The following is a 13542-nucleotide window of genomic DNA, read 5'->3' as shown; positions in this document are numbered from 1 at the left end:
GTAATGGGTTTTTGGTCTGTCACCAGTAATAAAATGTAGTGTGCTGTGGTAAATAGCATCTAATGTTTTTGTATCCAAAGCAACTTACAATTATGACTGAGTACAACTTGAGGGTTAAGGGTCTTGCTCAGGGGCCCAACAGTGGCAACTTGGTAGTGGTGGGGCTTGAACCAGCCACCTTTCAATTATAAGGCAATTACCTTAACCACTGAACTACCAGGTGTGTTCATGTTGATTATGACCTCATAATCCAATACTGATGAAAGTGTTACATTAATAACTATCTTTCTACTTTCAAATGAAAGATGGGTATTATTTCTTTATAAAAACCCTAATCTGTAGCATTTCTTTATTAATTCCTCATTTCCTGTCTTAAAATATAGCTTGTCATCAATCCAAACTCCCAAGATATTTATAGTTTGAGACACAGTCAATAACTGGCAATTAAAGGTGCATTAGTCAAGATTACAGAAAAACCTCCTCACTGGAGAAGTAGTTGAGAAGTAGTAGAGAATACACAACAGCACTGGAGTTATTATTTTTTTACTCATTGTATCCACCATCCATTTTTGCCTCTAAGATTTATGGTGATCAGCGGAGTTAATTTAGAGTTTTAATTTTTAACAACTTATTAGCAAAATGAACCATGTGGTAGCTATTATCTCCGGGTGGGAGTGCTTGTATGCAAAAGCCTAGATAAGCATCAGGAAAGAGCTACAACACTGCTCTCCCCTGCAAAGTATTGATTTATTCTGCTTGACAAATTAAGATTATTTATTTATCATTAATCTTTTTTTTCGAGAGCCTTACCCTCTAATAATGTTACCCACATACGTTACAAATTCTTCTTGATATCAAAGTGGCATTAGTGAGCATCAGACCCCCCGGGGGTGTGACGGTGTTGACTCTGATATGTGGTGATTCCCAATACAAAATTCAGCCTCTTGGCTGTATAAACCGATAAACACGTAGGATTCAGATCCTGAAAATGTGTCGCTGTGAGATTAGGTGAGTGTTTTACTGTCCAGTATTAGTTTGTATTGAGCTGACATGACTTTCAGTCTCCCCCTGTCTTAGCTAGAGAGCGTCATTAGCTGCAAGGGATGATGCAGCTGACAGGCATATCACATGTGTCTCTGCATGAGCTTCAGCTAAAGCATTACTTCACCTAAGTAAATAAAGAAAATAAAGCTCTTAAGCAATTAAGATGTGTCTACTTGATTTGTTATATAAAGTCTGTCAGTCTGTTCATCCCCTTTGCATGTATTGATTCTTTCCAATTTGGAAAAGCACTTCTAATGTTAGCTCATTTTATTATGTCTTGTCATGAATATTTTTGGCAGTGTAGCATATATTTTTTTGTCCACAGTAATGACCCTGGCGATGCAGGGTGCTTACTGAGCTCTGCCATGGTTCCTTAGCCAAACAGAAGTAGTAGGTTTGGAGTGATGGGGTGTTGAATGTCTCATAAAGTGACTGACGGGAGGTCAGTGTAAACACACAAGATTCCAAATTGCTTTTTCAAGCAGGTTTTCTCAAGCCCCCAAAACAATGCTAAAATAATATTTCTTGGTTTATTTGAATTAGTAAGGAAAGATGTCAGCACTGACTAATGCACCTTTGAAGTATTAACTGAAAAAGCAAAGATTCTATAACACTGGAGTTCTATAAGACCTGGAAAAAACATACATTTAGTTTCTGCTTTATTCACAACAACTTTGCAATAAGTTAAAGTCTTTCGGTAAATGTTTTCTGGCTTCATAGTGTGATTTCATAGTAGAAACACAAGAATACAGGACCATGTCTTCTGCATAAAAATTAGGTCCAGAGTTTTCAATTTGCTTTACGAGTTTATTGAAATATATAATGTAAAAAGCAGAGGGCTAAGCATAGATCCATGTGGAACCCCATTAACAATTTGTAGGAATTGGAACCATTGTAGGACGTTTACCATTGGCAACAACAGATTGACTCCTATTAATATGATAATTATGTAACAAATTAAGTTCCTGCTGATGAAAGCCAATAGAAATAAGCCTTTGTGTGACTACATCATGATCAATGGGATCAAAAGCCTTTGATGAATATATAACCAGAGTAACACAGTGGTGATTTTCTCCAACAACGTCATTAACTAAGAAGATATATCTTCTTAGTTAAGAAGATATATATATATATAAGGTATTGGCCAAGGTTGAAACTTTTGATCAGTAGGATTATCTAATATTCATAATACCACACAGATGACATATATGTCATATAGATGAGATGCAGAAATAAAATGCCAAAGCTAATTCAGGGAAATGCTAGCAATACACTATGATGGAGATCTTGCAGAAAATATCATTGAAGTGTTTAAAATTGATATTAATATGGATTAAATATTTTAATCTTTGTGATTAATTAGATTTGATGGCAATATGCCAACAGAAATTTATTTAAGAAGTATGTTATGAAGTAACTTTCTCAGTCAAAGTAGATTTATCAGGATTTCTTAAAATCATATAGATTTGTTAAATGTAAGTCTATGCACAGCTGTTTAAAATAGTCAACTTTCTGTGAAAGCCAGTTTAAGATGAAATCACCAATTAGCCAAATTTCAGATGACACAGTGGATGATAATAAATCAGTAAAGTTAGGGTTAGGTAGTGCACTAGTGTTAGGGTTAGGATTAGATGGTGCACTGGGGCTAGGGTTAGGTGGTGCACTCTGGTTAAGGTTAGGTAGTATGCTAGGGTTAGGGTTAAATAGTGCTCTAAAGTTAGGGTTAGGCGGTGCACTGTGGTTGGGGTTAGATGGTTCACTAGGGTTAGGTACTGCACTAGGGTTAGGGTTAGCTAGTGATCTAGGGTTAGGGTTAGGTGGTGCTCTAGGGTCAGGGTCAGGTAGTGCCTTAGGGTCAGGGTCAGGTAGTGCTGTAGGGTTAGGGTTAGATGGTGCGTTAAGGTTAGGTGGTGCACTAGGGTTAGGGTTAGGTGGTTCACTAGGGTTAGGTGATGTACTAGGGTTAGGGTTAGGTGGTGTGCTATGGTTAGGGTTAGGTGGTGCACTAGGGTCAGGGTTAGTTAGTGCTCTACGGTTAGGGCTAGGTGGTGCTCTAGGCTTAGGGTCAGGTAGTGCTCTAGGGTTAGGGTTAGGTGGTGCGCTAGGGTTAGGGGTAGGTAGTGCTCAAGGGTTAGGGGTAGGTAGTGCTCTAGGGTTAGGGTTAGGTGGTGTGCTATGGTTAGGGTTAGGTGGTGCACTAGGGATAGGATTAGTTAGTGCTCTACGGTTAGGGTTAGGTGGTGCTCTAGGCTTAGAGTCAGGTAGTTCTCTAGGGTTAGGGTTAGGTTGTGTGCCAGGGTTAGGGTTAGGTGGTGCTCTAGGGTTAGGGGTAGGTAGTGCTCTAGGGTTAGGGTTAGGTGGTGTGCTATGGTTAGGGTTAGGTGGTGCACTAGGGTTAGGGTTAGTTAGTGATGTACGGTTAAGGTTAGGTGGTGCTCTAGGCTTATGGTCAGGTAGTGCTCTAGGGTTAGGGTTAGGTTATGTGCCAGGGTTAGGGTTAGGTGGTGTGTTAGGGTTAGGTGGTGCACTAGGGTTAGGGTTAGGTAGTGCTGTTGGGTTAGGGTTAGGTGGTGCAATAGGCTTAGGGTTAGGTGGCGTGCTAGATTTAGGGTTAGGTAGTGTCCTAGGGTTAGGGTTAGGTTGTGCACTAGGTTTAGGGATAATTAGTGCTCTAGGGTTAGGGTTAGGTGGTGCGCTATGCTTATGGTTAGGTTGTGTGCTAGGGTTAGGGTTAAGTGATGCTATATTGTTAGGGTTAGGTTGTGTGCTAGGGTAAGGGTTAGGTGGTGCACTATGGTTCGACTTAGGTAGTGCACTAGAGTTAGGCTTAGGTAGTGCACTAGGGTTAGGGTTACGTGGTGCCCTAGGGTTAGGGGTAGGTTGTGCACTAGGTTTAAGGATAATTAGTGCTCTAGTGTTAGAGTTAGGTGGTGCGCTAGGGTTATGGTTAGGTTGTGCGCTAGGGTTAGGGTTACATGGTGCTATATTGTTAGGATTAGGTTGTGCACTAGGGTTAGGCTTAGGTGGTGCACTATGGTTAGGGTCAGGTAGTGCGCTAGGTTTAGGGTTAGGTGGTGCCTTAGGGTTTGGTTGTGCACTAGGGTTAGGGTTAGGTGGTGCACTAGGGTTAGCTAGTGATCTAGGGTTAGGGTTAGCTGGTGCACTAGGGTTAGGGTCAGGTAGTGCGCTAGATTTAGGGTTAGGTGGTGCCTTAGGGTTTGGTTGTGCGTTAGGGTTAGGTGGTGCACTAGGGTTAGCTAGTGATCTAGGGTTAGGGTTAGCTGGTGCTCTAGGCTTAGCATCAGGTAGTGCTCTAGGGTTAGGCTCAGGTAGTGCTGTAGGGTTAGGGTTAGTTGGTGCACTAGGGTTAGGGTTAAGTCATGCACTAGGGTTAGGGTGAGGTGGTGCACTAGCGTTAGGGTTAGATAGGGCTCTAAGGATAGGGTTAGGTGGTGCTCTAGGGTTAGGGTTAAGTCATGCACTAGGGTTAAGGTGAGGTGGTGCACTAGGGTTAGGGTTAGGTAGTGCTCTAAGGTTAGGGTTAGGTTGTGCGCTAGGGTTAGGGTTAGGGTTAGGTGGTGCATTAGGGTTAGGTAGTGCTCTAGGGTTAGGGTTAGGTGGTGCACTAGTGTTAGGGATAGGTAGTGCTCTAGGGTTAGGGTTAGGTAGTGCACTAGGTTTAGGGATAGGTAGTGCTCTAGGGTTAGGGTTAGGTGGTGCACTAGGGCTAGGTGGTATACTACGGTTAGGGTTAGGTGGTGCACTAGTGTTAGGGTTAGGTAGTCAGTTAGTGCACTGGGTTTAGGGTCAGTTAGTCCACTAGGGTTAGGATCAGTTAGTGCACTAGGTTTAGGGTCAGTTAGTGCACTAGGTTTAGGGTCAGTTAGTCCACTAGGGTTAGGGTCAGTTAGTTCACTAGGTTTAGGGTCAGTTAGTGCACTAGGGTTAGGGTCAGTTAGTGCACTAGGTTTAGGGTTAGGTAGTGCACTAGGTTTAGGGTTAGGTAGTCCTCTAGGTTTAGGGTCAGTTAGTGCACTAGGTTTAGGGTCAGTTAGTGCACTAGGGTTAGGGTCAGTTAGTGCACTAGGTTTAGGGTTAGGTAGTCCTCTAGGTTTAGGGTCAGTTAGTGCACTAGGGTTAGGGTTAGGTAGTCCTCTAGGGTTAGGGTCAGTTAGTGCACTAGGTTTAGGGTTAGGTAGTGCACTAGGTTTAGGGTTAGGTAGTCCTCTAGGTTTAGGGTCAGTTAGTGCACTAGGTTTAGGGTCAGTTAGTGCACTAGGGTTAGGGTCAGTTAGTGCACTAGGTTTAGGGTTAGGTAGTCCTCTAGGTTTAGGGTCAGTTAGTGCACTAGGGTTAGGGTCAGTTAGTGCACTAAGGTTAGGGTCAGTTAGTGCACTAGGTTTAGGGTTAGGTAGTCCTCTAGGTTTAGGGTCAGTTAATGCACTAGGGTTAGGGTCAGTTAGTGCACTAGGTTTAGGGTCAGTTAGTGCACTAGGTTTAGGGTTAGGTAGTCCTCTAGGTTTAGGGTCAGTTAGTGCACTAGGTTTAGGGTTAGGTAGTCCTCTAGGGTTAGGGTCAGTTAGTGCACTAGGTTTAGGGTCAGTTAGTGCACTAGGGTTAGGGTCAGTTAGTGCACTAAGGTTAGGGTCAGTTAGTGCACTAGGTTTAGGGTCATTTAGTGCACTAGGGTTAGGGTCACTTAGTGCACTAAGGTTAGGGTCAGTTAGTGCACTAGGTTTAGGGGTAGGTAGTCCTCTAGGTTTAGGGTCAGTTAATGCACTAGGGTTAGGGTCAGTTAGTGCACTAGGTTTAGGGTCAGTTAGTGCACTAGGTTTAGGGTTAGGTAGTCCTCTAGGTTTAGGGTCAGTTAGTGCACTAGGTTTAGGGTTAAGTAGTCCTCTAGGTTTAGGGTCAGTTAGTGCACTAGGTTTAGGGTTAGGTAGTCCTCTAGGTTTAGGGTCAGTTAGTGCACTAGGGTTAGGGCCAGTTAGTGCACTAGGGTTAGGGTCAGTTAGTGCACTAGATTTAGGCTCAGTTAGTGCACTATGTTTAGGGTCAGTTAGTGCACTAGGGTTAGGGTCAGTTAGTGCACTAGGTTTAGGGTTATGTAGTGCACTAGGTGATGCTAAGGATGTATCACCCCACAGGACCTCCCACTGCCATCATATTGACTATTCAGCACAAAACCTCAAAGATCACTGTTAGTTGAAGACTTGCTGAGTCTTATATTTTACTAAAACATCCATCTAGTTAAATAGTTAAAGAAAATTCATAATGTTCTAACGTATTAGAAATATAAGATTACATTTATTGGTATACTTCAAGAATTCCTGAAAAGTTATTTGGAGTTATTTGGTAGTAACATGTTCACCTCACTAATAAACTTTTAGGGTCAGAGGAAGGGTCATCACCAAGGAGACGGTCACCCTGCTGAGGCTTCCTGTACCCAGCAGGTCCTGTTCAGCCATCTGCCCCTGCACTCTCAGCAGCAGATCCGGACCCCATTCCCCATGATCCCCATCGGTGGCATCCAGATGGTACACTCTGTCACAGGCTTGGTCCATCCCACCCACCTTCCTCTCCAGAAGAGCCCGTCTGAGGAGTCCAGCACCAGTGAGGGGCACGGAACTGGTGGCAGCAACAGAGGGCCAGAGGCTCCTAGTCAACCTCAAGAGAAGACCACGTTCCCCAAAGCAGCATCCCTGGAACTCTCGCCACCTTCTCACCTGCCCGGAGAGGACGGCAAGGATGTGTGTGACAAAGAAAGCAAGCAAGAGGAGGGCATCCAGACATGCACGAAGGCCATTGCATCTCTGCGCATCGCTTCAGAGGAGCCACGAGAACAACTGGCCCGCGCCATCGAGCAGGTCCATCAGCACGCGCTGGCTTCTTCTCCCACAGCCCAGCCAGACAGTCTACCCTGCTGCATTCAGCACTTTAACAGCTCAAATATCAGGCTTCCTCTGCTCTCCAGCACAGACAGTGGTGTGAATGCCACACCAAAAACAGGACATCCTTCTCTTCACAGTCCAGAGGCTGCAGAGAGATCACCAGGCCAGCAGGGCCATGCAGAGAAGAAAGGCAAAGAGTCAAAGGACACCACTGACAACAGGTAAACAATGAGGGCAGCAAATTACACTGATAAACAACGTTTAGACACACACACACACACACACAGACAAGCAGTCTTTAAACGTTAGATTTTCAATGGTTTTAATGTACAGTGTAGCATGCCTTTTATAACCTGGTTTGCTATTTCAACTATAATTACAACTTTCTTATTTAAAATTTCAGAGAATATACATATATGTTTAACTTATACCTGTATATGAGCCTGACCAAAACTGCTTATGGACTCTGATTGGTACTTTTAAATGTACAGATGTGTGTGCCTTTTCTTTTTGCTTATATTCTTATAAGCATATGAAACAGGAAGACATGTAAATATATCAAGTTTTGTGTATCAGCTTTGTATTAAATGCAATTTACCGTCTTTTTGGACACCTGAGTCTGAATTATGTGAAGTATCAATATATGTAAGGTTGCACTAAAACATATTTTTATATGAGTGAAATTAAATTGCTTTTGTGTACAGCAGCAATTCTATAATACTATTTATTGTATCATGTTTCATAAATTGTAAATTTTTTTTCTTAATGTGGTGGATGCTTTTCTATGTCAGCATGGGTTTTGCTATTGCATAATTAGAGCAAAAATATCTATACTGGCTTTATATTAGAAATATGTTATCATATAGTTCTAAGTAAATTAATTTTACTTGGAAATATATACATAAAATTTAAGTAAACATAAGTTTATACTCTATCTATAGAGAATATATATATATATATATATATATATATATATATATATATATATATATATATATATATATATATATAAACATACATACATACATACATACATGCACTTATGTTTATATATATGTATATACTTATACATATGTATGTATAAGTACACACACACACACACACACACATACATGCACTTATGTTTATATATATGTATATACTTATACATATGTATGTATATATATATACACACACACACACACACACATACATGCACTTATGTTTATATATATACTTATACATATGTATGTATATATATACACACACACACACACACACACACTTATGTTTATATATATACTTATACATATGTATGTATATATATACACACACACACACACACACACACACACACTTATGTTTATATATATATTTATACATATGTATGTATATATATATATATATATACACACACACACACACACACACACACACAAACACACACACACCCCGATGCTCTAAGCTAGCTGTCTCTAAGTGCTTGTCCCTTTACTCTTTCCTGTTGGCTAACAGTAGCTGTGACTTCAGTGCTCGTTTCTGTAGACCTGCTTTACGTGAATCTACTTGTGCATTTCCCCCAAAGCATTCTGAAGTAGCCGTGAAATATTAAAGGTATTTTGATCTTCTGAGAATCATGTTGTTTGAAGTATTTGATTTATTGATTAGTATGGAGAACATTCCAGCAGGTGTAAATACTGAATACCCATAATTCTGTGCATATTCATACATTTATACATGGAAGGAGTTCACTATGACAATGCCATCACTGCGCAAACACTTTTTTATAAAAGCGTATAATTTGGTAAACTCCGATATTACGAACTATTAAAATGCACCTTATATTTCTTAAAATTTCAGACAAAATCCCATGCTATATCAGTTTTTAATGTGGGATCTGAAATATAGATGCTTTTCAAATCTGTATGTGTTGAACCAATTCAATTGAACTGGCGTAGAGGTGGATCCCTCTGGTGTGTATATCTGTCATTTGTACTGCATATATATGATCTCTGTACTTTACTCCTTGGACTTTTTTGTCAGTAGTCCCTGGTATTAACTCTAACTGTATTAACATGTTGTTAAAACCTAAGTATCAAAAGCACAAATTATTGTAAGGAAAGAAAAAATACATAAAAATCATTTTAAAAATTGATAACTTTGTGATGTCCAGTGAAAAATACAATATCATATTCAATTTTGACACTTAAGAATGAATCACAATACAAAACAAAACAAAGAAAGGAAAAAAACCCCATCCAGATTGTTGTTTTCAATAAATACAACTATGAGAACCTGGCATGTCCGTGATGCTTTCATTTTCTCCCAAATGACCACTCATCATTATTTCAAATAAATGACGTGTTGATAATAAATTGTCATAATACACATAACCATCATTTTGGTTAGTAAAGCGCTTATCTCTCATATCTCTCCATGTCACCTTCATTACGCAGTAGGAACACAAAACGCAAAAATGAAGACCTGATTCAAATGTTTGCAGTTTAAAGACGCTTGGAGGAGTCATTTCGTCTGAACCTTTTTTTAGCTGATCCAGTAGCACACCGTTTATTGAGCTCAACTTTAATATACATTTATATAAACAGGTGGAGGTGATTCGTTTGTGAATTTACACTTACTGATTTTGAATTGTTCTCTTGTGTTTTTCCGACTGCGTTAAAGTCTACAGTCCTCCAGTATGTTGTGAAACATACTTCATGAACTAGTTGTATTTGATGTTTGCTGTTATATAACTGAACCAGGGAGAGACCGCTCACAGCTCTACTCTTCCTCTATCGTACGTTCTTCTCGTCCTCTCTCCTCCTAACCTTCACCACTGTCTTTTTTCTGTTTTGTGCAGTCAGTCCAGATTAGATTTTTTTTATGTTGAAACACATAATTACTTGTGACACCATTGAAACAAGTGAGTGTTAATGTACCAAACACCAGTCAAATATACCTCTGATCTGGCACTAGGGTTAGTAAAGAAGCTTCCCTTCTGATTATTAGTCTAACGAGGTTACGATCAGTCACCTGCCAGCATGACACTGGATGTGTTTTCATGCTTCTTTTCTGTAGAACTGTCCTCAGGCTAAGCTATGGTGTTATCATACTGAATTAGTTAACACATCTTACAGTGCAGGCTTCAGAATGCTTTCATGAAAGTGTTATTCCTACCATTGGTAAGGCCATTGTGATTGTTCCACTTACCTACTAACAACACAAGCCCAAACATTCAACATCTTTCCATGTAATAAGTGTAAAAAGGAAGATCCAATTATTTAACCTTTTCTTTTCCATGCCACAAGTATGTAACAGATTGTGTAATACTGTTCAGCATGACAGGGTAACTGGAATAATGCTGTTAATTGTTTGGAAGATTACTACACATTTGATTCCTCCCTGTCTCCCACTCCACCCTTCGATTGTGAAATATGATTGTGCAAAAGCAAAACAAGTACATTTTATAGAGCATGTGGAGACTTGTATTCAAAATATGAAGCAAATAAAAGGTTTTGGCATGGAAATGACTGGGAACTGCAATGTCTCCACCACTGCACTTTACAGGGTGTGGTGTATGATGAGTGGTGTGTGATGTGTGGTGTATGATGTGTGGTGTATGATGTATTGTGTGTGATGTGTAATGTATGGTGTATGATATATGGTGTGTGATGTATGGTGAATGATGTATGGTGTGTGATGTGTAATGTATGGTGTATGATGTATGGTGTGTGATGTGTGGTGTTTGATGTGTGGTGTGTGATGTGTAATGTATGGTGTATGATATATGGTGTGTGATGTGTGGTGTATGATGTGTGGTGTGTGATGTGTAATGTATGGTGTATGATATATGGTGTGTGATGTGTGGTGTATGATGTGTAATGTATGGTGTATGATGTGTGGAGTGTGATGTGTGGTGTTTGATGTGTGGTGTGTGATGTGTAATGTATGGTGTATGATATATGGTGTGTGATGTGTGGTGTATGATTTTTGGTGTATGGTGTGTAATGTATGGTGTATGATGTGTGGTGTGTGATGTGTGGTGTTTGATGTGTGGTGTGTGATGTGTAATGTATGGTGTATGATGTGTGGTGTTTGATGTGTGGTGTATGATGTGTGGTGTGTGATGTGTGGTGTGTGATGTGTGGTGTATGATGTATGGTGAATGATATATGGTGTGTGATGTGTGGTGTATGATTTTTGGTGTATGGTGTGTAATGTATGGTGTATGATGTGTGGTGTATGATGTGTGGTGTTTGATGTGTGGTGTGTGATGTGTAATGTATGGTGTATGATATATGGTGTGTGATGTGTGGTGTATGATGTGTGGTGTTTGATGTGTGGTGTGTGATGTGTAATGTATGGTGTATGATATATGGTGTGTGATGTGTGGTGTATGATTTTTGGTGTATGGTGTGTAATGTATGGTGTATGATGTGTGGTGTATGATGTGTGGTGTTTGATGTGTGGTGTGTGATGTGTAATGTATGGTGTATGATATATGGTGTGTGATGTGTGGTGTATGATGTGTGGTGTTTGATGTGTGGTGTGTGATGTGTAATGTATGGTGTATGATATATGGTGTGTGATGTGTGGTGTATGGTGTGTGATGCATGATCTTTCATGTGTGGTATTATATGGTGTATGATGTATAGTGCGTGATTTGTGGTGCATAGTGTATGATATATGGTGTGTAATGTGTGGTGTATGGTTTGTGATGTGTGTTACATGGTGAATGATGTATGATGTGTAATTTGGGGTGCATGTTGTATGATGTGTGATGTGTTTGATGTGTGGTATATTGTGTATGATGTATGGTGTGTGATGTATGACGTATGGTGTGTGTGATGTATGGTGTATGATGTATGGAGAGTGATGTATAGTGTATAATCTTTGATGTGTGATGTTTGGTGTATGTTGTATGTTGTATGGTGTGTGATTCTTGATGTCTGTTGTATGTTGTATGATGTATAGCATGTGATGTGTGGTGTATGATGTGTGGTGTATGGTGTGTGGTGTATGATATATGGTGTGATGTGTGTTCTATGTTGTATGATGTATGGTGTCTGATGTGTGGTGTATGGTGTGTGATATGTGGTGTATGATGTGTGGTATGATGTATAATCTTTGATGTGTGGTGTTTGATGCGTGATGTATATTGTGTGGTGGATGGTGGATGGTGTGTGATGTATGGAGCATACAGGCTGAAGTTTTCTTCAGATACTGTCCAACAAATGAATGTTTTTGCATTTGAAATAATTGATCAATCAGTGTGTGTTGCCTGTGATATGAATGTGTGCAGGTCCAACACTCCACTGCAAGTACTGCAGCTTTCCTGCCAGCCGTGTTTGGAAAGACTTGTGTTCCCCTCTAATTCACTGCCCTTCTAAAACAACACTCCTTATGCTTATTTTTTATGTAAAGTATATGTTCCTACATGTTCCTACTTGTGTTTAGTGGCAGCAGATCGATCTTCTTGGTGACCAGATTCTGTTCCATGACTGAAAGAAGGTGGGACTGTGTGGGAAAACAAGGCTTCAACAGGAAGTTCTTTGTAGACTATCTTTATGTAAACAAACAAACAAACAAAAACTAATCATCAGGTGATAATGTCCCACATCTGACAACTTACTGCTGAATAAAAACATTAAAGCATTAGTAATATATGTGTTATAATTGCATATACTTTTATCATTTACATGATTTAGTTAATAGATGTATTATTATTTCACATATTTTGTAATTGTTTTGGCCTTCAATTCCTTTTCTTATAATTTTACAATTTCTTTATAATTGTTATTGTAACTGTTTCTTCATAATGTGTAATTGATTTCTGAGACTAGATCTTGTATTGTAATCAGTGATGAGGGAATTTATGTGTAGCTAAACTCGTGTGTTTCTTCCTGTGTTTAAGACTTTGGCCAGTTATGAGTACAAGACTGCAATGTTTAAGTTCATAAACAAATGCCGCCATCTATTGGTGTAATTTTCTGTACACAAAAACAAGCCATTTATTTATTTATTACCTTATTTGCAGTGGTACCATAATATATGATATAAAGATTAACCTTGACAAAATCAAATACCATTTATTTCCATTATTACCTCTAGAGAGTTAAGAGACAAACCCAAAATCTTAGTAATTAATTCTAATTTATTTCTCAAACCTGGATTAAAAGAAATGGGTTAAGAAGATTTAATCTACAAAAATCATTGTGTGTCTTATAAATCCTCTTGTACATAGCTGGAATATAAGGATTACAGATAGAATTAATTTTTCAGAAGATGAAGTGGTGTGTTTCATTGGCCAGTCCTGGACGGACCTACGAATCTTGCACATGCACCGAGGTCTACCCACACATGGTGATAATAGGTACCAGATGCCATGGGGGTAGGAACCAGATGCCATGGGGGTAGAAACCAGATGCCATGGGGGTAGGAACACTTTCAGAGTCTGGCTAATGATTTTGTTTACTGCCATCCTTTTCCAGTATTCTCTGAGGTGTCCAAGTGGTTACCTCATTAACAACTGAGACCATTAGACATAGTGCTAATATGAAAAATGATCAAACAAATTGTTGAATCACTTTATAGATTGTTTAGGAATTTTGTTCTAACTCCTTCATGA

General features: G+C 39.6%; 1 protein-coding gene across 8 annotated transcripts in view; it reads left to right on the top strand.

The window, feature by feature from the left end:
* hivep2a (HIVEP zinc finger 2a) overlaps positions 1-12997 on the top strand; it is a 75555-nt gene extending 62558 nt beyond the window's left edge. For all 8 annotated transcript variants that reach the window (XM_081717762.1, XM_027019323.3, XM_035524129.2 and 5 more), the window contains one exon: positions 6435-12997. In XM_081717762.1, the coding sequence (XP_081573888.1) occupies positions 6435-7160 (726 nt within the window). In that variant the 3' untranslated portion in view covers positions 7161-12997. The remainder of the gene's footprint in view (positions 1-6434) is intronic.
* Positions 12998-13542: the final 545 nt, after the last annotated feature.

Source organism: Electrophorus electricus, chromosome 7 (assembly GCF_041902795.1).
Source record: "Electrophorus electricus isolate QZ-2024a chromosome 7, ASM4190279v1, whole genome shotgun sequence".
NCBI classification, from domain to species: domain Eukaryota; kingdom Metazoa; phylum Chordata; class Actinopteri; order Gymnotiformes; family Gymnotidae; genus Electrophorus; species Electrophorus electricus.
Note: the sequence above shows the minus strand (reverse complement) of the source record. Positions and strands in the feature narration are given on the sequence as shown.